Below are 23,112 nucleotides of genomic sequence, written 5' to 3'. Positions count from 1 at the left end.
AACTTTAAAAAATAATTTTCCTCAGCCATAACACATGTGCTTTTTTCCTATGTTTTAATCTTAAAATCAAGTTAAGGACTTAGTATAATACAATATATCACGCAGGAAAATAATACTTAAGACAGAAAAAATGCTAATACGCTGACAATGTTTAGTGGGTAGGTAGAAATCATTTATGTTACAAAACATTTGACTCATTTGATTCTACACTGCAAAAACAAAAACAATAATGCATCAGTGGCAGACTATGTTGCGTGTTTTAGGTGTTTTTTCTTTGAAGGTTTTTAAACTTTTCAATTCAAAAAGAGGACATTAAATGAGGGCGGTACGTTAGGTGACTTTTGGGAAAATACATTTCTAATATCTTGTGTTCCCATATCTGTTTCTATGTTTTGAATTGATAGTATGCAACATGTAATTTTTAAATGAATATAATGTAGATGATTATTATTTGTTTTAGAATATAACATTTACGCTTATCTTCTAAGCAAGCTTGATGTTGGGGATAAGCTTCGATGTGTCCTATTGGTCAAACGTCCCACCACTTCTTATGACGTAATCAGCACGCGCCTGACTCTTCTGGGCATGTGTGAGCCAAAGCTAAAATGTAAACAAATGGCATTCCTCTTTAATTGAACTTGTTATTCTAGCGAAACTTTTTTGTTTTGCAGCGGGATTTAATCAAGACTCTGTAAAAAGAACTCGTATTGAACACATGAAAAGCTGTTGCACGTAATGCTACCGCGAAGAAGCCTCCAACTTTTGATTCGGTCGAGTAACCAGAAATGTCAGAGTTTGACGAGCAAATGGACTGTATTCGGTGGGCTTTTCGCTGCGGGTCGTGGAGTCCTACCAGGGCTGACTGGCTATTTGCTGCTCGCTGTATTCAGCCGGAGGAAAAAGACCGAATTGGGAAGTTTGTGTTCACCAAAGATGCCAAATCAGCCATGGTTAGCATGTGCTCAACTAATCAAAATGACTCCTTTTCAATACGTGTGCAATAAATGCATTTTTGTGTCAGGCTGGCAGGTTGCTCTTGAGGAGATTCGTCTGTGACAAGATGCTAATTCCCTGGCAAAAGATCTGCCTGAAACGGTCTTCAAAGGGGAAGCCTTACTTGGCTTCACCGCTTCAAGTTGGTGAATACTATAAGGCTAATGTATTTATGGACGGATTGTGCACATTTGTTGTGACCCGTAGCAGAAATACTCAGTGCCTTGCAGTGAGGTTAGTGTCTGGTAAAGCACAGTCAGATTTACAAATAAATGAACCTACATCTTATTCATCACTTGTTTGACATAGCAAGAAAGCGATATAGAAACTGAAGTTTCGAAAGAAACCTATTACAGTATTGTCTTACCTCAATTATAATTGAAGTCTATGCGCTGCTTCTTTTAAATAAAAACAAATAGAAAGGTAATCCTCTATTATGAAAAGAAAAATGCCATGCAATAAGCAAAAACAGATGACTAGAAGGCGTGACTCTCTGTTACATTGCTAATACTAGCTCTAATTATTGTTTAGGCTAGGGGTGATGGGCACACTGCTAAAAATAGTAATAGGTAACAGACAGTTACTTGTTACGTCATCTAAAAAGTAACTCAGTTAAACACCTGAATTACCGACTCCAAAAAGTAGAGCGTTACTCCAAAAGTAACGATCTAGTTAAAAATTACTGTATTTACTCACACAGAAGCAAACCGCCTTAAACTGCTTTAAAATAGCCACATAATCAAAAAAAATAGAAGGAAACATGTAAACTGACCAGTGGAATTATCTTGGCTTGTACAATACTGAGAACTTGCAAACAAACACTTTGGCGAGACACTCCATATCCATTTTGTCTCTGTGCTTCTCACTGCTCAAAAATCTCCATACCTGGGTCACTGTCCATGCATGGTGTATTGCAAACATCAGTTTATAAATAAAAAAGACCAACATTCAAAACAGGTTTATCGTCAATTCAGTTTGCCCCATTCATTTTCAGGTGGTGGTTCCTATATAAGCCGTGCCTCCATTTTGAAAAAGAAAATCCAAAAATGGTGACATTAAATGGAAAGAACTTAAACAATGAATAAATATAACTACTTCATATATATATATATATATATATATATATATATATATATATATACAATTTTATTTTTATTCATTTTTCATAATGTCTCCCGTTCAGCCCCTTGAGACTCTCTGTGATTAAGGACCATGCAACTGAATGTTTTATTCTTTGGGGATTTTATTAAATACGTATAACTAGGTGTAAATACTAACTATAGTACTTAGGGTTTTGTCCTTTATTTTTTGGGGCTTTTTATTTTGGTTGAATTATTTATGTCATATATTGTTGCCAGGACTTCTTTTTCTTGTCTTTTCAATGACTATTACTTAATTTTCACTTAATGTTAAATTTCTCAAGATATTTTCCTGGTTTTGCAAGATGTAGTTCTACTGGTTTGCTTTAGCATTTAACAGCTGATCCAGCTCGGTAGCCTAGGTCCAGCTCGGTAGCCTAGGTCCAGCTCGGTAGCGTAGATGGTAGGGCGCCCGCTCCAAGACTGGGAGGTCGCTGGATCAAGCCTCGGCCGAGTCATACCTAAGACTTACAACATTGGTACCCATTGCCTCCCTGCTTGGCGCTCGGCATTAAGGGTTGGAATTGGGGGGTTTGGTCACCTAATGACTCCCAACACAGCAGTTGGGTCTAAAAACCCGGCGCCGATCGAAAGCGACGAGTCACGTCGATACCTTCGCGTGACAAAATGATTTCCGGTAGATATCATGTTGATGGTTGATACTGGCTGAATAATAATAATTTTAAAAAAGCTATATTATCGCTCACAAGGTTTATATCAAAATGTCCAAATTCAGCACCAGAAATCACAGAGGCTTAATATATGTGCGCACTTGCAAAATATTGCATGATTTACACAATTTTGTAAACCAACTAAGGCCAAAGAAAATGACGTTTACCAAAATAAAATCATTTTAACTTAAATCTCCAGTGTGTAAAATCTGACCACTGTTGTCTAAAGCGAACGAAAACCAGTGCCCCAGCAAGCAGCAAGACGGCAGATAAACATGGCTACTTAGGTATGGATTCCACTATGTAAAACAAATACGGGTTTCTAGGCCTATGATTTTTTTTATTTTTATAAATGTTAACATTGGTTTGTTCATCTGGAGGGACGAAAGCACGACCAACTTAGGTGCTGAGGTGCCTAACTTGTTTGGGCATTTGGGTTGGCCATGGTCCAAAAAATGTTGTGTGTGTTTTTTGCTTTTTTTTTCCCTTTTATTTTTTTTATTATTGTATGTGTTTGTCTTGCTGTGGGTCACCCCTCTTGAGGGATATGACCAAGGTAGATAGATAGATCGATAACATTGGTTTGATAGTTCATGTATTTTTGCCTAGTTTTTAAATCAATGTTTTTTTAAATAAAAGGATTTTGTACCACGACGAGGCACTAAATATTACAAACTGTCCGTTTAAGTTAGGAAAATAAAAGTTGTATTAGAATTGAACCGAATATAGTTGAATAGTCTTTAATGTCATTGATAACAGCGTAGTGAGAATTGTTTGTAATGAAATTTGATGTAGCAGTCCAAGATAAACAGGATAAACAAGTAAGAAAATAAGAGAACAATTAGATAAATGAATGTCAGGATAAATTGGTGAACTTATTTAGAATGCAGTGCTTGGAGAATGGCTTAAGATATAAGTGCAATTTCACAGGAAGGCTGGTAGCTGGATTTGAACCCATGACCTCAGAATCGGGCCAGAGACAGCGCCACCACTCTGCCGCTTTGTCGCCCCGCATTAAAATATTTTTGCAAAAAACTGTACGAAATACTATCAAATCGTGCTAATATTTGCTTATGCTGTAGTGCCTACAAAAATTGTTCTAATCGCATTTCACTTAATGTACTATTTTCTTTTTTAAATGCTGTTCATCATAACCAGAATTTGTGTCTTTTAGAACATATGCCATGAATCAGTCACTTACCCAACAGTAATCAAATCCTCTCCTCAATTCCCTATTATTTCCTTTTTCTGGGTGTGCTTACGTCACCAAGATTGAATGTAACGTATTACCGTAAACATCCTGACTGTTTATCATTTAATCTATAACAACAACCATCTATGAAGTCAAGACGTCTCCAAAATCTGTTGCATTAGATGCTTTGATTTATTTTCAAACAGTTTATTTTTATCCTCTAGTTTTTATTTATTAAGTCAATAAAAAATAGCAAATGCTATGCTCCTGTATATCTTTATGTAATGTCCTGATTATAGTCGTGCCCCTGCGACTGGCTGGCAACCAGTTCGGGGTGTCCCCTGCCCACTGCCTGAAGATAGCTGGGATAGGCTCCAGCGCCCCCGCGACCATACTGAGGATAAGCAGTGCAGATAATGGGTGGATGGAATGGATGATTATAGTCATTGAAGGTACCTATTATAACAGAAAACCGTTATTATTTTTTTGCATTTGTGTAGGCCAGCCCGGAATATCACACATGGAGCTTCAACATCTCCCACCAGGGGGACTATGCGGTGCTTGCTGCTGAAAAGGGGATGCAAGTTGGGGTTGACATCATGAAGACATCCATGCCCGGCAAGTGATAAAACCAGCCGTCAAATTTGAGTTAGGGTCAAAATCGTTTTTATTGTTTATTTTCTGGCTTTTCGGAGTAACGAAATATGTGCGTTACGCATCAGAATACATAATCAAATTACATGTATATTTTGTAAAAAATTAAAAATAGATTATTTTGAAGGATTACAATTTCATATAAAAGCATTTTTATGTTGCACACTACAGGTGGCATTATAGAAGTCCATTTTAACGTTTTGTTTTTTTCTTTGTTCGCATTGGCTTTGTTTACAACCCCTGGCAAAAAGTATGGAATCACCAGTCTTGGGCAAGCCCTCACTCAGACATTTTATTCTGTAGTAAGACTCAGATCACAAACATGAAACAATTGTAAGGTCATTCCAAAGTGTAACATTTTGACATTCAGAAACACTAAAATGAATTAAGAAAAAACATTGCAATGGTCAGTATATGTTACTTTTATTGATCAAGTGCAGGGAAATAAATCTAGAATCACTCAACTCTGAGGAAAGAAATATGGAATTAGTGCATTTTGAGTTGAAAATAAGGACACATCCAGTAAATTTCTTTTCCTTAATTGGGCACCTGGCTGAGATTAAGTCTGCTCGTTAGTCAGCAATTAAAAACAGTGCAGTTATCACACCTTGGAGGGCTCCTGAATTAAGTGGATTGCCAAGAATCATCGCTACAACAAGAAAGATGTCTCTTGAGACCAAAGACGGGATTGTCAAACTTCTTGAAGAAGGTAACTCTACTTGTGTGGTTGCCAAAGATGTGGACCGTTGTGTCGAAGATTTAGACAAGTACAAACAGCATGGGAAGATTGTTAAAGCCGAACGTACTGGTAGGCCAAGTGAGACATGTAGGGGTCAAGACAAACAGCTAAAGTTCAAATGTCTTGAAAACAGAAAATGCAGAAAAAGACAAATGAAGAGGAAATGGGAGGAAGTCTGAGTCAATGACAGAACTGTACAAAATCGCCTAAGGGAAATGGGATTTTCATATAGGAAAGCTAAAAGGAAACCATCGTTGCCGCTTAATCAGAAAAGAACAAGACTGCAGTGGGCTAAGGACAATCAATCATGGAAGGTTATTATTATTTAATGCTTTTTATTTGAGTTTGTTCTACAGAATACAATGTCGAAGTGAGTACTCGCCCAAGACTGATCATCCCATACTTTTTGCTAGGAGTTGTAAATTCACCGTGTCCGATCGCGCCACTCTCCTTTTGCCGTCTCATTCATTCCACGCACAAGCAGCCAACTCAGGAGACCAAAGCACCCCACTACCGCTCCGCCCGCGAAGCTGCCCAAGGTGCTTGACTACAAAACATGACTATATGAGCAAAAACGTTCCAAAATTAACAGAAAAGTGCCATGTAAGTCAGGTGCAACTAACGAGACAACATCAACAAAAAAGTATGAAGAAAGGAAATAACATTAAATGAAATCAATGCAATTGAATGTCCGGGAGCTTGTGCGCTCTTCCACAGCATCCTCCCAATCATCCGTTCACTCACTTCATAGACTCATTTACATGTGTCTTACATTTACATATACCGTAAATTCCGGACTATAGAACACACCGGATTATGGGCCGCACCCAGTAAATTTTGTACATACAAAAGCCGCATGTGCCTACATTGAAACATGAGGTATTTACTAAGGATGATGGTACACAGAAAGAATATACAGTATTGTACCTTAGCCCCTTAACTTTTGCTAAACAAATAAGTGTCTGTACGATGTCACCAGTCACTAAAATACGTCATGCCACATATCATTGGAAAGCTTAAACTCTCGCGATTCAAGACCATTTTAAAATATACTAATGAGAGAAACAAGATACCCAAATGCTATAAAGCCAGCGTAACGTACCATTGCATCCCCTGGCCGTCTTCTACTTATTTGTATGTCAGCGAAAATTGCCTTGTTACATCAAGGACAATGCATAGAATCCAACCGCATATTTACTATTTACTCCAAAACACACGATAATGCTGACAGGTGAATTGGAATTTGCTTAAAACATTTCTGCTTCGTTGGATGTTGCTTCCTGCAATCTGTAATCAGACTCGTAAAATTATTCCCAACATGGTAGTTAGCCCTCCCCTTTTCATTGACACTTTTTCATTGATGAGGTTCTGTTCGTGCTAGTTTTATTCATGCACAAAGTGGGAAGTTACTTTAAACATGCGTCTTCCTCGACTTATAAATTCCACCTCTCTCACCCTTATTTTTATGCTCGGGCGCCCCTGGCGGCCGTTAGAAAAAATTCATAAATCAGCCGCATCATTGCATAAGCCCCAGTGTTGCTTGTAACAACAGTCCCAGGTTATAGTCGATAATTTATTGTACATAATGCAATCATCGATGAATTGTATCTGTCATAATTTCAATTACTGATACAAGAGGGAACGAGAGAGGTGACAAAAAGTCAACCCTGAACACCCCATGTAATTCAAACAGTATTGGGTGATTAGTAACTGTATCGGATTACGTTTTTAAAGTAACTTTCCCAGCACTGCACCTTTCACAACGATTGTATTTATATCGAATCCTGATTGCACATGCCCCTCCGTTTGTGTTCTCAAAGTTGGCCGCTGGATGTCGCTCTTGTACAAGCTCAAATTCCGTTGTGTCTTCAAAGTTGGACACTGTATGTCGCTGTGGTACTATAAAGAAATCTGCTCTTGGGGGGATCTGCTTGTGAGAGGTCTTCAATGAGACTGCAGCATTGTTTCCTTCATAGCTCTAGTGTTGTGTCGTTTGCGAACGAAACGGCTCTATGGGCAGAGTCCCCACAAATAATTAGCCAATCAAGACGCTTTTTTTTCTCGTGATCGATCAAGATGCATTTTATTAAATGGATTCTGTGACGTTGACTTTGAATGATTTTGAATATTAAATGGTTGAAATGGTTTTGAATGATATCTTTTTGTGGATTGGCAAATATTTTAATTTATGTTTCCTTTGTTTCTCAAGTAGTTTATGATGAGTATTTTTTTAGATATATTTTTGGTTTTCATAGTTTGTTGTTGCACCAAAAAGTTATTTTATTTTCTGCATTTTACATTACTATTGGTAATATAGTGACTAAGGAAGCCTAACAAAATTCTTTTTTTTTTTTCTCTCTTTTTTTTTTCCTTTTTTTTCTTCCTTTTTTTTGCTTTGTCTTTTTGTCTTTTTTTGCTCTTCTTTCCTTTTTTCTTTTATTTCTCTCTCTAGCTTTTTACTTCTTTTGTCTTGCTTTTTCGTGCTTTTTTCTTTTTTTCCCTTTTATGTGTTTCTTCTATTGTTACTTAAATATTTTTCTTGTTTTTTCCTCGCATTTTCGTTTTTTCCTTTTTATTTATTTTCCTTTTTTCTTTTATTGTTTTCTCTTCTTTTGTTTCTTTTTTTTATCATTTTGTCTCCACCATTTTCAAAGTACTTTTGTGCATTGTGTTACTTAATTAATGGTAATATTTGGATTATAGTAACAAAAACAATCTAAAGAGCAATTTGGGAGCCGAAAGAGCTATTTTTAGTGAGCCGATAATGAAAAAGACAGTTCTCGAAAAAGAACCGGAATTTCTATCACTACTCCTCTCATCTAAACTATCTAATCTAAATTTAATCGAAACAACTAAACTACTTTAAAAATCTTGATTTATGTATGTGCGTTTTTGTATGCTCCAAAACGGCTGAACCGATTTTCAGGAAAATTTACATAGTTGTACCTTAGGCCACTGCATCAGTCTTTAGCTAGGTTTCATGTCAAGGCACTCCCAATAACTACCAACAAAATAGATAAATTCTGCTTCTGTGGGGTCTCTGATGCCCTCTGGCGACCAAATTCAATACTGCAGCTCTGACCACCGACCACTCTATGCAGCCAAATCAAATCTTCTTTTGGCCCGCCGGACATGCCGGCTCATTCTGCTTGTCTTATACAAATTGGATCTCACTTTATATACATCTTCCACAACCCCTCGCCCCAATTATTTTCCGGCGTTCAGGTAGCAGCACGGTGCCTGAGTTCTTCCGCATCATGAAACGTCAGTTCACGCCATACGAGTGGAGCGTCATCCGAGCGGCCGGCAACGAACAGCAGCAGCTCGCCATGTTCTACCGCCATTGGGTAACCATGGCGACCACACAACCTTGTCATTTATTTGAAACGCTCGCTGCCTGGTCCTGCAGGGGGTGTCAAGCGTGTGTGTTTGTGAGAAAAAAACCATAATGGTGCCACTCTGCACTCCCAACTCTCCCTTGTTCGCATGCTCACACACACACACACAAATCCACTGACACACACCTACACACACATGCACACACATGGATGGAAGAGCAAGCCAAGCTGTGAAATTTCGAGGGTGGCATGGAGACGTCAAGCCCTGATGTCGTCATCACATTTTTGACTCATGTCAGCTCAGTGGATGCCATGGAAATTACGCCTGTAATTCATTTGTGGCACATTGACAATTAAGCTGATTGTATTTTAAACTTAATTCATTCTTCTAATCCAGTGGTCCCCAAACTGCATTATCTTACCATTTAAAGCACTTATAGTATGGGCGCTTGTTTTTGGATGTAACAGGATTTGGCCCCGGGTTGCGGGGATTAGAGCGCCGAACTCTTACTACTGTACAACCAGTAATATGGATGACATATGTAGAAGCATTGGTCTTATCTCATCATTGCACTATCCTCAGTTAGTACCTCAGACAAATTTTTATTTCGTTGAGCATTTCACATGTTACAATGACATTTAATTTTTCACTTGTTTCCTTTCTAAATAAGCATTTTAAGTTTGTGTACATTGTTTCCATTCTAACTAAACATTGTAAGTGACGAATTCATTGTCATTGTAACATGTGAAACGCACAATGAAAATAACATTCGTATCTGGTACCATAACAAAAAGTTGTGTGATAAAGAGATAAAATATTCTGCTTTTTCACAAATCATCTTTACCAGTTGTCGGCAACCTTTCCTTTACCACTGACTGATTTATTGTCTGAGAATATTCTTGCCGCCCAGCCAACTAAAAGTCTTGTTAACAATAACAATGATTAAAAAAACGGAATCAATCGTGTTATCATACACCAGATATATCTTCGACGACGTGAGAGAAGGCATTAAATTATACTTCATCATCACACTATTTTTAATCATTGTAACACTTTGTGTGATCTTTTTTTTTTCTCAAAGTGCAGATAAGATAAGATCATTTACTTTTATTGTCAGTCTTTGTAACAATGCACACAGAACAAAATGTCGATACACCTGACCCGTACAGTTAAACTGTAGCGAGCCGATGATGATGATCGGTAAATCGTTATTCTATAACTGACCGTTATGGGATCCCATTTCCTTTAGCCAGAACAACGTTGTATAACGTGGCACGGTTTGTAAAAATAGTGAGATGATGAGATAAAACCTAATGCCGTTTGCTTTGATATCTACAATCCTAGTGGCTTAGTGACTAGGGTTCGGTTCTCCCATCATCGCGATCCGTGTTAGATACCCTTTGCATCTAATGCTGTGCAAATGAGGTTAGGGTTAGTGATATTAAAAGTCGGATGAATCATTTCTCAATGGTGGTATATTACTATAAATTCTCTGTGTAACAAGCACCTAAACTTTGTTTTTATTTAATGCTTTAATTTTATTGATGGCTGAAGAAAAAGGTGCAACAACTTTTTTTACCTTTCTGTGTGGCCCAGTGGTTACACACTGATCTATAGCACTGGTGGTCCAGTACTCTGTCAACTAAGCTGATCTTGGATCTATTAAGACTGCACGGTACTTCTGGAAGTTTATGTTCCATTGACTTTTTTCAAGTCAAGTCATGTTTATTTGTATAGTCCTTAAGCACAAGGGATTTCAAAGGGGCTGCACAGACTACACATTATTGCAAAACACAGACTATTATCACACCATCCCCTGATCTAAAACCTACACGAGAGCAAGGAAAAACTCAAAAACCTCAACATAAGGAAAATTAAGAAACCTTGAGGAAATCTCTCTTCCAGGATGACCAGGCTAGAATGAATGTTGTAATAACAATTAATACACAGATATCATCAACAGGAAATATAAGTCATTCATAAGCTATGGAATAGAAGTGTGTTTTAAGCCTAGATTTAAACAGTTCCACTGAAGTTGCAGATCGAATCTCAGGGGGAAGAGCATTCCACAACATCGGGGCCTGAATGTAGTTGTTCAGATTTTTTTTTTCACAGTGTTAGTATTTGTTTTCTTTAAAAGACTCTAGAAGGTTTATTTTATTGTGGCTTTCTGGAAAACAATACATTTTTACATTTAGGCACTCCTGATATTGTCACACTTTTTCCTGTTACTAACGACCCTGGCCCCTCTTCAGAGATTAGAACAGTTATGTTGCCACTACAGGAAAAGTTTGGGGATCCCTGATCTAATTATTAGACCCTCAATATAAAACAGGGTTTACAATGGTTTGCATGTATATGTGTTTGTTTTGTAGAGCAGGCATTTAAGAAGAATTTTCATATAGATGGCATGCATAATAGCAATCGTCTTTGTCGCTTTATTTGACCTTACCGTGGTACCTTTTTTTCTGCTTCAGGCCTTGAAGGAGAGTTTTATCAAGGCCATTGGCACAGGGCTGGGCTTCAACCTGCAAAGGCTGGAGTTTCATTTGTCCTCTGAACCACTCATGCGGTCTGGCGTGCTTTGCCAGACCAGAATGCACCTGGATGAAGAGCATGAGCAACACTGGATTTTTCAAGTGAGTTATTTGTGTTTGAAGAGACTGTGCTGAGTAAAATACACGAGAGACTCAAATATCCAGAAAATAAAACAGTACAGAACAACTGCATTGTTTAAGCCTTTTTGACAGTTGAATTAGATATGAATTGTTATGGTGGTATTGTAAAACAAAGTTAGCATCTTTACGGTAGACTTGAATATAATACAATAGGATGGCCTTTATTTTCATATAGAAGTGCAACAAGATTAGAAAAGTAAGATGAAGTTAAAAAGATAAAAACATAAAAAGATTAAAATTTAAAAAAAAAAAAAAAATGATTGTTTTATATAATAAATGTGTGTGTGTGTTCCACAGGGGCAGTAGTAGAGAACAACTGAATTTATAAATTCAAGAACATTTTAGATCAGACTTCAGCATAGTAATGCAGAGTTTGTACGGGTGCTTAAAATGCTTTAAAATTCTTGAATTTTGACGCTGTGTTTTCAAGGTCAGGAAAATGCTTTAATTTTGGCGGAAGTGCTTGAAAATGCATGAAATTATTGCCACCCACATGTTTCTTGGCAGTCTGACTATAGACTACACAACAAATGAATTTTTTTTTAAGTGTGTGAAAATAAAGCTAACATGCCTGCTTGGGTGGATTGTAATCATGGCGTTCACATGTGAAGAGTGTTGGGCACATACTTTAAAGAAGTAATTAGTTATAGTTACTTACTGCTTCTTACAAAAAGTTATTGAGTCAGTAAGTGAATTACTCTGTCGTAAAAGTAACTTTCTATACATTTAAAAGGTTGTATGTCAAAGAATTTAAAATTTTCTAAGCAGTATTTGAGTCATTTGAATAGAGAAATACTGTAGTTGCGTGATAGATCTAAAATATGAATTGCACCTCACCGGCAAAGAAATGTCTCCTATACTTCAAATGCAACAAATATAAACAGTACACAATATAATAGAATCACAATCAGCAGGAAACAATATAAAGTGAGGCCAAAAAATTAAATGCGAAAAAATGGGGGGGAAAGAAACAAAAGGGGGGAAAATTACAAAACCAAAAGAGTAAACTTTACATTTTCATATAAACACACTATCACTAAAAACACAGGGAACAGATTTAGAATAGCTATAATTCTACAAAAAAAATTGAAATACAAACGGTTTAACCTTCTTTATGCTCAACAGAATTTAAGTCAACAACACAGAATCCCCAAAAAAATGCATATTGACCAATCACAAGAGAAGAAAGGCGTCTCGGAGCGAACCAGCTGTTGATTGGTTGAGAGTCGGTGTGCTGAAAATTGCCTTCCCTTGCATGAAAAGTTAGCATTTTACACACTGAACATATTTAAAGTCGAACAACTGAAAATCCCTGAAAACGCAAAACAATGTAATAAACATTTTAGATATTAACTCCCAATATTAACTCGCGTTAGTCCCACTGGTTGGCGTTATATGGTCTCTGTGCCGTGTTTTCGACATAAGTATCAATGCATCCTCGAGCTCTGTCGTCAAAGGCTTTTCCACTGCGGCGAGTTTGTTTACTGTGACGTAGTAGGCTGCATTTGACTATTCTCCACGCTGATTGTCTATAGACTCTAGACTATATGCTCGAAAATTTCGTTTTAATTATTATTTTCTGTACTTTCCGTTGGTGGGGATCCTCGTTTCTAACGTAAGAGTTGCAACTGCTCCCGCCAGTTTAAACCACACTGATTTTAGTTCAAACACACCACCTCAAACCCGCGGTTCTAGTTCAGTATGAATGTAGCGTTGTCAATAAAACAATAAATGTTAGGGTCTGACAAGCCTCCTTCCACAGGAGGGCGCTAACCGGGTTTGGAACTTGGCACAGGTGTGTCCAATCACCACACACTTGTCTCCAGTGTTCTCGTTTGCCCGCGTCCTAGACGCATCATTTTTTGCTTGGGACGCATAGTCTCAAATCAATGTGCGTCCCCGGGACCCAACTTTTTTGACACAAAATTGTCATTATTACCCGATTACTTTTTTTTGACAAAGATTTACTGCACTCCAAACGTTTCGTCAGGCAGATTCGCCATTGTTGTTTTTGTCTCGCGGTTCGAGTTTTCGTCTGGACGCCGACCTCTGCAAACGAGATCTTGTTGCTTCGAGATTACCTCATTGTTGTGGTGGTTGTCGTCGAGGAAAGGTGAAAATCAACACAAAATTGGTAATTTCTTCAGTGTCAGACTATCATGAAACGGCAAATCAATCAAGTCAAACGGGTTCGAGTTGTGTATTGAAAGGAAGTCCGTCTTTTTTTTAGAGAACCGTCTTTTTTAGCTCAACTCATCAAAGAGAGACGGCTCTCAAATGGCTCACTTGCTTTGATGATTGATATTACGAATTGTATAAAGAAGTTAAGAAAAAAAGGAAGTATAAAAGGAGGAAATGAAAAAAAAGACAGGTTTGTGGTTATCCCTTTAATCCAGACCTGGGCACTCCGGTCCTGGAGGGCCGTATGTTCTGCATGATTTTTGAGGTTTCTCTGATCCAATACAGGTGATTCCAATCACCAGTATCGTTAACGAGCACTTGCTAGCTTGCTAACGAGGTTATGATTTGTATCACCTGAGTTAAAGAAGAGCAAACTTCAAAATCTGGCAGGACGTATGGCCCTCCAGGACCGGAGTGCCCAGGTCTGCTTTAATCAGTATATTACCAACAATAATTTGATGCAGAAAATGAATTAATAATTTGAATTAAAAAATGTATTATTCTACTTAATTATATTTGCATGTATTTTTTCCTTATTCGGTGAACGTCCAAGCTACTTAATTTTTGAACCTTTTTTATAATAAACCTCCTTCATGTCAAGAACTCAGTATCTCACAACAAAAGGTTTATTAACAATATAAATGATATAACGAAACACATGTACAATATCACATGTTAAACTACATAAATAAACACGTTTGAAAAAAAAATATGATGTAAGATTATTTTGTAAGGGAAAATGCAACTTTTTGTAAGGGCATGGAGCCGTGGAGGTTGAAATGTATGGAAATTCTTTGAAAAATCGCGGAGGTAAGGAAAACACGTGTGTTCAAGCTAACAATTCGACAAAAGAATACTCCTAGCAAGAAAAGGACTTTTCTGCCAAAATGGACTAAATTATATTCCTGGTTACGCTATGAGGAGGATGATAATGGATTGGACCTTGAGAAGGCATTACAAGTGATAACTGCTTTGTATTACCAATTAACTGATGATTAAAACTAAATGAAAATATGGATTAATATAATTATTTCAGCAATAGTATTTGTATAATGTACAATATTGTTGTGAACTGTAAAATCTTGAAGTGATAACTGATTTGTATTACCAATATACTGTGATGATTATATAGATTTTTATTATATTTGTCACCGATTTACAATTTCAACCTCGATAACACAAAATTTTGGGGACCCATAGATCTCTGTTGGGACCCATAGATTTTTGAGCATGCGAGTCCCCGGGACCCATCACTTTTCAGAGGTAAAATGAACACTGTGTCTCTAATTATCCTGAGCCTTTATAATGACATTTTGGACAGCACACGTCCTCGAGTCATTTCGTTTTTCACTGTCATTGCTACATCTGTTTGGTGGGTGGACCCATATGGGGGGAACCAGGAACTGAGGCGAGGTTGCTCATAATGGGAATACTATTTATTAGAAAAAAACCCTAACGAGGTAACAAACGAGCAAGATGTTGGAAAACAAATTACATGTCCTAACAAAATCAAACCTGACAATATCCAAACCAGAAACAAAGACCAAACCAGAAATGAAAATACGAGGACACAAAAATAAGTGGGCGCTACGAATGAACAAAATGTCCAAACCGGACCAGGAAACAAAAAACAAATCTGATGTAACAATGACAGTGGAAATGAAAATGACTCGACGATGTGTGTTTCCTAAATTTCATTTTACAGGGTCAGGATATTTTAGGGACAGGTGAGTGGTTATTGGACGCACCCAGTTGGTGGAAGGAGGTGTACCGGATCCTAACAATAATGGGCAAAATAATAAAATGACTTATTTTTCTTTCTGTATGGCCCAGTACTAAATGACCCAGGTTGGGCAACCCTGGAACTGTTAGCGGACATAACACCTCCACCCCAGCAACTTTCCTAATGGAAGTGTGCGCTGTGCAAATCCCAGGTGGTCTCACACAGCTGAGATGGAGAACAGGCTCTGAGGGGTTGAAAGATACTCCATCATAGCATAGCAAATGTCAATTTTGATTAGGGTTCACAGTTCTTCTTTTTATATTCCTCTGTTCTTCCTCACCTGCCCTCACCTCCTTTTGAAGTTTTCCTCCATCCACCCTCGCTTCGCCTACATGCACGACATACCGGCCGAACAATTTGCAGGTGACCGCTGAAAGGTTAAGAGCGGTCTAAAAATTGCAGCGCGGCCCTTTCGGCATGTTCCCTCGAGAGGTACCCGGCGCCTAATGCAGTTTCACTGTCGAGGTTTTCACACGTGGGAGCAGCCGCTTCCTCAGGCTGTTTGATAATGTTAGTGTCCCCTTTTTCAGTTTGACTTTATAGTTTAGTAAACACTCAAATTGGGGAGAGAAGACATCAAAGGTTTCTGAACTTGCAAAAAAACGTGCGTAGACCCAAATAAATTCAGTATAAGTGAAATCGAAGGCTTTATTTTATCTATATGTGCGGCCTGCACCCCAGGGGTTACCGACCACTGTCCTAGATTACAAAAGCAGATTCAGCCTAAAGCACAGGTGTCAAACAGGCGCCCCGCGGGCCAGATCAGGCCCGCTAAGGGATAGAATCCGGCCCGCGAGACAACACTCAGAGAAGCGCAAGAGAAAAACAAGCTTCATGTTGCCAAAGCCAGGTGCCTCTCACAAAGACACTGCACTCTCTCTCTCTTTCTTTTCCACCCCTCTTCGCCCACTCAGTCTCTGTCATTTTTTCTCTTCCTTTGTTGCTCTTTATCTCTTTATCTCTCTGTCTTTTAACCTCTTTTGCTCTAACTTCCTTTTTTTTTCTCTCTCTTTCTCTCTTCATACCCTTCGCACTTTCTTTTCTCTTTTCCCTTCTTTTGTCTTTCTATTTCTCTTTGGATTTCTTTCTTCCTCTCCCTTTCTTTTCCCCCTCTCTCACGAATTTTTATCTTTTGTTTCTCACGCTCTCTCCCTCTTTCTTTGTCCCGCCCTTTCTCCTTTTCCCTCCCTCTTTCTCTTATTTCTTTTTCTCTTTTTCTTTCTCTTTAATCTAATAGTCCGGCCCCCGACAGAATGTTTGTTCTATTGTGTGGCCCCCGAGTTAAAATGAGTTTGACACCCCTGCCCTAAAGGGTCTGGAAACCAAAGAAAAGCAACATTATTGGTCGATAGCCACAATGATGTGAACTAAGGGTTTCCAACGTGGTGCCCACAGGTACCAGGTAGCCCCATAAGAGCACCTAAGTAGCTTGCATACAGGTTCTGAAAATAGCTCACTAGTGATGGGTCATTGCAATTTTCCCTGTGAATTGGATTTCTACCTGACATGATCATTTAGTGGTTGACTTAACCTTTAATAATTACAACCTGGTAATAACATAGTAACAACATAGTAATTAGTTTTTATTTTAGAAATGAATATCATAATTGTATCCCTTCGTGCTAATCAGTAAAAAAAAATGTAGCTTTGAAAAAGGTTGGTGACCCGTGATTTAAACAGTGCGTAATAGTCAGAATAACTAACAGGTATAATTGTCGAAATAATGAACTGGCATCCTATCCACTTTACAGATGTCTAATATTAAACACAAAATAAACTTCACTTTTTTTTTTAGGGAAAATGCTATTAACAATATTTTTTTTGTCATCTGAAATCTTTTTAGAATGTTGTCTTCATGTTATGGTATTTGTCTGCATGCAGGAGAGTTTACTTGACACCAATCATCATGTTGCTGTAGCATTGGGACTTTCTACAGTAAGTGCTATTCATCACCTATTTCTTAAAGGGACATTGTGTATTATTTGGAGCCTCCTAGTGGTAAAAACAAGTCAATTCATTTTAAAAAACGGTATTGATTTGAATAATAAGAAAAATATGTGAACTATCATACAAATATGGCATTTTTTAAAAAGTATTTTATCTTCCATCTTGCTGCTACAGGCAACCCCAAAAAAACTAAAACCTTGTGAAAGGCTGGGCAAAATAAATTGGGGGAAAAATTGTATGGTTTGTTCACTTTGAGATCCCATAGTTTGTATTCTTCCATGTGCTTTGCAGCACTCATTTTCGGTTGCACTGTACAATACAGAGACATCTAGTGGTCAAAAGGTACACAGTCTCCCTTTAATATTGAAAAATGCTTTCAGGTCGGTGCTATGTTTTTTTCTTTTTTCAAAATATATATATATTTTTTTTTTTCCTTCTCATAGAATCCTACCGCGTCTCTTCCCTCACCTACCACTTTTACACTTCTGACATTTTCCGACCTCGTCGCGTCTGCCTCACCCCTAACAGATGAAGACCCCGCCTACTGGGAAAGCTTCAAAATGAAAGAGGAAGCACCTGTTAGGTGTAGCACCCATGCTGTTAGGCAGAGGGAGGGAAAACTACTTGACTAATTCTAGGTTTTATGAGGGGTAAAATGAGTAGAGGAAACCAAAGAGTCAAATTTAATTGAACAAAAAAATGGCAATTTAATGAACAATGTACAAGACAATATACAACATTTAACATCAATTTTAGTAAACGAACACTCTTTTTTTTAATTTAAGTTCTTAGATAAGAGATTGTAAATTTGGTCAATATTGGCTTACTAACCCTGTTTTTTTCTGTTTCAGTAAATCAACTGTAATTCTGGTTTAGAATCTCCTCAAATCTGTTTTTGTGTCAGAATTCAGAGTCACCCAATAAGACACTTCCAATTTCAATAACAAGTCAAATGAATGACAAGGAGGTTCATCAAATAAACAAAGAAACAACAATTGTGTTCTTCCCCAATTCAGGAAATCTCCAATCCAGGGTTATGTGCTATGAGCACATATTTATTCTCAAAGTTCAGCAGTCCACAGTCAAATGCAAGGGAATACTCCAAATCTTACCGCAACCTCGATGTGAATTCCTATGATGAATCATGTCCTTTTTAAAATCAAGGAATTTCATGTTCCCCAAGGAACACGGTAAAATGCATTCTCTATATCCACAAAACACATGTAGACTGGATTGGTAAACTCAAATGCAAACTCATGGATCCTGCAGAGGGTGTGGAGCCTGTCCACTGTTCCACATCCTGTATAAAACCACACTTATCCTCCTTATTTCGAGATTAGATTTGAAGATTTAAGATTGTCTTCATTGTAATTGACATTAAATGTCAATTAAATTTTCTTTGCAACTGTGGTGTACATTGTTTATAACCTAAGTGAAAAGCAAGGAAACTATAAAATGTGTGTTGTATATGTACATCAAAATTGTAAAAAGTGTGTTGTAATGTGGCTCACAACCTATAAGTTATTGCCATGGAGTTTGGTGTTCTGATGGACTTCACTGTTCTGGGAAAAAAAGCTGTCTCTTTAGTCTGTTTGTGGTGCCGTGGATTTTACTCTACCACTTTCCTGATAGAAGTGATACAAACCGTCTGTGGTCCAGGTGGCTTGGATCCATGGCAATGGATTTTGCTCTCCCCGCATTTATGGATTCCAAGATGCCCCATGCTGTCCTAACCACCCGTGCCAGTTGTTACCTGTGCGGTGCATCTGCCATACCACACAGTCACATTGAGGCAGAGAATGCTTTCAATTGTTGCTCTATAGAAGCTGAGGGGCAGCCAATGGGGAGAGAACAGCGTTAAAGTTTAGTGAATAAGAAAACCCTTTGCTGAACCTTCTTAAACAGGTGGCAGGTGTTCATAGACCAGAAGAGGTCTGATGTGTTGTGGAGGCCCCACAACTTGAGTCCACACGCTCCAGTCTCTCTGAACCTCCTGAATTCCACAATGATCTTCTTGGTCTTCTCAGTGTTTAGCACCAGGTTGTTTGCAGAACACCACCGTGAGAGCTGGTGTTCCTCCTCCCTGTTGTGGGTCCCATTGTTGCCTGAGATGGGACTCACGATTGACCGACCCTTCTCTCCAGTTCCCCCAAATAAACCTTACCAGGGATGCTGAGGTTAAGTAAAGAGCCTACATTCAAAATGGGATTCTCAAATAGATTTTTTTTTCTTATTTTGAAATGTTCACACAATCTTTCAGGTTAGAGGCTGCATTGAAATAATAAAACGACCTGGGCTCTGAGGTCGTCTGCACATGGAGATAATTGTGTTTCTATTTATAGCTTATGAGAATAAGTAGTTAAGTATGTACATGCACTTGTCCTTACTGTCGTGCAAGAAATGGAGTGAAGAGAGTGAAAAAAGCAAACACTGATGCACACTTCTAGTCATTGCCTCCACTTGGCCTGAATTAGTTTGCCTCTTGGCCTTCTTAACTCTTGCAGCGAGGGCAGGCTGTAGTCACAATCAGTCGAGAGCATATATTAGCAGCTCGGGGGGTTTAAAGGTTTATCAGACCGGATTCATGTTTTTTTTCTCCCTCTGGTAACAAAATTAAAGGGAAACATAGACACCAACATTTGTTCTTTATCAGTTGGGTGATTTTCATTCATGTTGATAACAATATACTTTTGTTTTAACAAAAGATTTCTCCTACTGTTAATTTATTTGCTAAACAATCTAGATTTGCGAACTTATATTAATTTCAAAACAATTTATAATGGTAGTTGCACTTTGACTCAATTACTGCAAATTTAAACTTGGGTTTGGACGTTTATCATCATCAACGGCACTAAATAAGTTAATCGGTTTAAATACAATTAATCCATTTTAGTCAAGTCCTTAGTATGCTATTTTAAAGGGCAGGAAGAGCATGTAAGTGTAACATCAGTTTGAAGGGCCCCTCCCTTGGCTGCCCCCCGGTTCTCTGCATTCCAGGCCCTCGCCAGCAGAGAGTTGTGTTTAGCTATTGCTATGCTGTTACTACCTTGTCAAATGATAAGGTTTTGGAAATTTAAAACATTTTCTGGGGGGGTGAGGCAATATCACCCAGCGACATCTTGAAGCAGCCACGCAAAATCAACAACATAGCTCCCTTCCCTTGTGCAGTATCGCTCGCTTCACTACACTTCTTTTTTGCGATCACATTGAAATCACTCTTTGCACTCATTAACGAGTTACGTGAGTTCACCAGCTAACTAAAGCACCACATATTGTTTGATGTAAAAAAGTAAAAATTGACGACCAAAATTTACTACACGTCAGGGATGTGGTAATATTGGTAGGAACCAGTGTGTGGAACTTATGTGGCCTTGTTGATAACTCACCTGGGACATTGGGGGGAATGCCCATCCCCAGCAATCTTTTTTTAGATGCTGACTACATCGGGTGTTCAATCATAGAAACACAAAAAGATACTCTAGTTTCATGAGTCTTAGTAAAAATGTCGTATGTTGCCTGAATGACTAAGTGTTTTCATTCATTTGATGGAATAGTTCTACAACCAAAACAAAAGTAAAAATGATCCAGCACACTTACGGTTGAATACCTATTATGTACGGATTAAACAAAGCATGCTATCCTGTGCCATTTCTGTGTGTTGACGTGCGACACTGAACTGGTATTGTGCAAAAGAGGTTATAGTGAGGGGGAACAGAAATGCCTAAATAAAACCAAATTCATACCGGTGCATAAATAATAGTAAAAATATGAACGTGTAAATAATGTAACTGAAAAGTGAAATATAAGAAAACTAAATAGATAAATTAGTTACAATATTTTAAAATATAAAACTAGAATCTAAAATGAATCCATAAATTAAAAAGGCTCTACAATCAAATGCACATGTATTTCTTTCATGTTCCAGATGTTTTCAGTATGACCTTATGCAATTGAATTGAGACAGTGCATACAGAAAGAAATGAATTATTAATTCTTGTTGGGTTTTTTTTTTTTTGCTTTATTTGTCATTTTTCCATCAACATGTACGTAAAGTTTTCCCTTCAAATGATACATATTTTACATATTTTGGATCCAAACAACTTTGACGTGGCAAAGTTGTTGACACTTCTCCAAAAGTATGACGGGGCATACACAATGCCGGAAAGCCTTTGGGCTAGGTACCAGCTCAGTAGCCTAGATGGTAGTGTGCCCGCTTTGAGACTGGGAGGTCGCTGGTTCGCGCCTCGGCCGAGTCATACCTAATTGGTAAAATGGCGGCGCCCTCTGTTGGCTGCGGCTGCATCGGCTCGCTACAACAGGTCAGGTGTATCGACATTTCGTTCTGTGTACATTGTTACAAAGAATGACAATACAAAGGAAATTATTTTACCAGCTCAGTAGCCTAGATGGTAGGGCGCCCGCTTTGAGACTGGGAGGTCGCTGGTTCGCGCCTCGGCCGAGTCATACCTAAGACTTATAACATTGTTAAAATGGCGGCGCCCTCTGTTGGCTGCGGCTGCATCGGCTCGCTACAACGGGTCAGGTGTATCGACATTTCGTTCTGTGTACATTGTTACAAAGAATGACTATACAAAGGAAATTATTATTATTATTATTATATGAGCTCTACCTGGACAGTATGGAAGGGGGATTACCCTCATGCGTGGTCCCTTTTCAAGGTTTCCTCATTTTCCTCATGTTTAGGTTTTTGAGTTTTTCCTTGCCCTTATGTAGGTTTTAGATCAGGAAATGGTGTAATAATAGTCTCTAGTTTTCAACAATCTGTGGTCTGTGCAGCCCTTTAAGACTCTTTGTGATTAAGGGCTATACAAATAAACATGTTTTGACTTAATTCCTTGTTTTTTGCGGTCGTTGCATTCCAAAAAAGACCCGGAATAGCCAAAACCCATAGAAAAATTGATTCATTTGTTTATTGAATACTCTATTGTACGTATGAACCAGCTCAAACTTCCATCCATTATCTGCACCGCTTATTCGCAGTAGGGTTGCAGGGATGCTGGAGCCCATCCCAGCTATCTACGGGCAGTGGGCATGGGACACCCTGAACTGGTTGCCAGCCTGTCGCAGGGCACACAGAGACAGACAACCATTCACTCACTCATTCACACCTAAGGGACAATTTGGGCCGGTCAATTAACCTGACATGCATGTTTTGTGGAATATGGGAGGAAACCGGAGTGCCCGTAGGAAACAGACTTAAGCACAAGGAGAACAAGCAAACTCCGCACAGGAGGATTCGGTCCCATGATCTCAGAACTGTGCCGCCGACGCGCTAACCACTCAGCTGACGTGCCGCCACAGCTCAAGCATGTGTTTTATAAAATACTGTACATTTGTTTTATTTTTTAAAGTGTTGGTTGTTTTTTTTTTTCACATATAACTTAGTGGTTAGCACACTTGCCTATCAAGCAAAAGGTTCCTGGTTTCCTGGGTGGAAATATATGTTGGCCTGGAGAGGGATGGACTCAACCAGGCTATACTTGCCCGAGAAATGGTTCCCCTACGACCCTAGTTGTTAAGAGATCCAACTAACCAACCAAAAGTCAAATGATGATTTTAAAATAATCTTAATACTATCTTGCACTATTGATTCAAGACCCTAAGGCATTTTTAATTCAGGATATATAATGTCGTCATGCTGTGGATGTCATTAGGAAAGAATAATTTGATGTAAAAACGCTTTACTTTCATTTAAAATGTTGAGAAGTCCAACTTTGTCAGTAATAGAACGCGTCTTTCTCTGCCTTTTGTGGGTCCAGAGCATTTTGTTGCCAT

The 23,112-nt window shown here is 38.4% G+C and overlaps 1 protein-coding gene across 2 annotated transcripts; it reads left to right on the top strand.

Annotated features, from left to right (window-relative positions):
- Positions 1-534: 534 nt before the first annotated feature.
- Positions 535-22,168, top strand: aasdhppt (aminoadipate-semialdehyde dehydrogenase-phosphopantetheinyl transferase). Of its 2 annotated transcripts, XR_015851575.1 has the most exons (8): positions 535-950; positions 1,022-1,135; positions 4,496-4,613; positions 8,614-8,735; positions 11,205-11,366; positions 11,703-11,764; positions 17,249-17,304; positions 17,760-17,781. XR_015851575.1 is itself a non-coding variant. In XM_088346257.1 (7 exons), exons 1-7 carry the CDS (start codon positions 786-788, stop codon positions 17,946-17,948), a joined length of 924 nt encoding a protein of 307 aa, XP_088202383.1. In that variant the 5' UTR covers positions 537-785; the 3' UTR covers positions 17,949-22,168. The 2 variants fall into 2 exon arrangements, 1 of the variants encoding a protein (XP_088202383.1); XM_088346257.1 differs by lacking the exon at positions 11,703-11,764 and having other exon boundaries at positions 537-950; positions 17,251-17,304; positions 17,760-22,168.
- Positions 22,169-23,112: the final 944 nt, after the last annotated feature.

The sequence above is a fragment of the Urocampus carinirostris genome, chromosome 10, assembly GCF_059441175.1.
Source record: "Urocampus carinirostris isolate Australia breed hairy pipefish chromosome 10, RoL_Ucar_1.0, whole genome shotgun sequence".
Classification (NCBI taxonomy): domain Eukaryota; kingdom Metazoa; phylum Chordata; class Actinopteri; order Syngnathiformes; family Syngnathidae; genus Urocampus; species Urocampus carinirostris.
The sequence above is the reverse complement of the archived record's forward strand: the minus strand, read 5'-3'. Positions and strand labels throughout refer to the sequence as shown.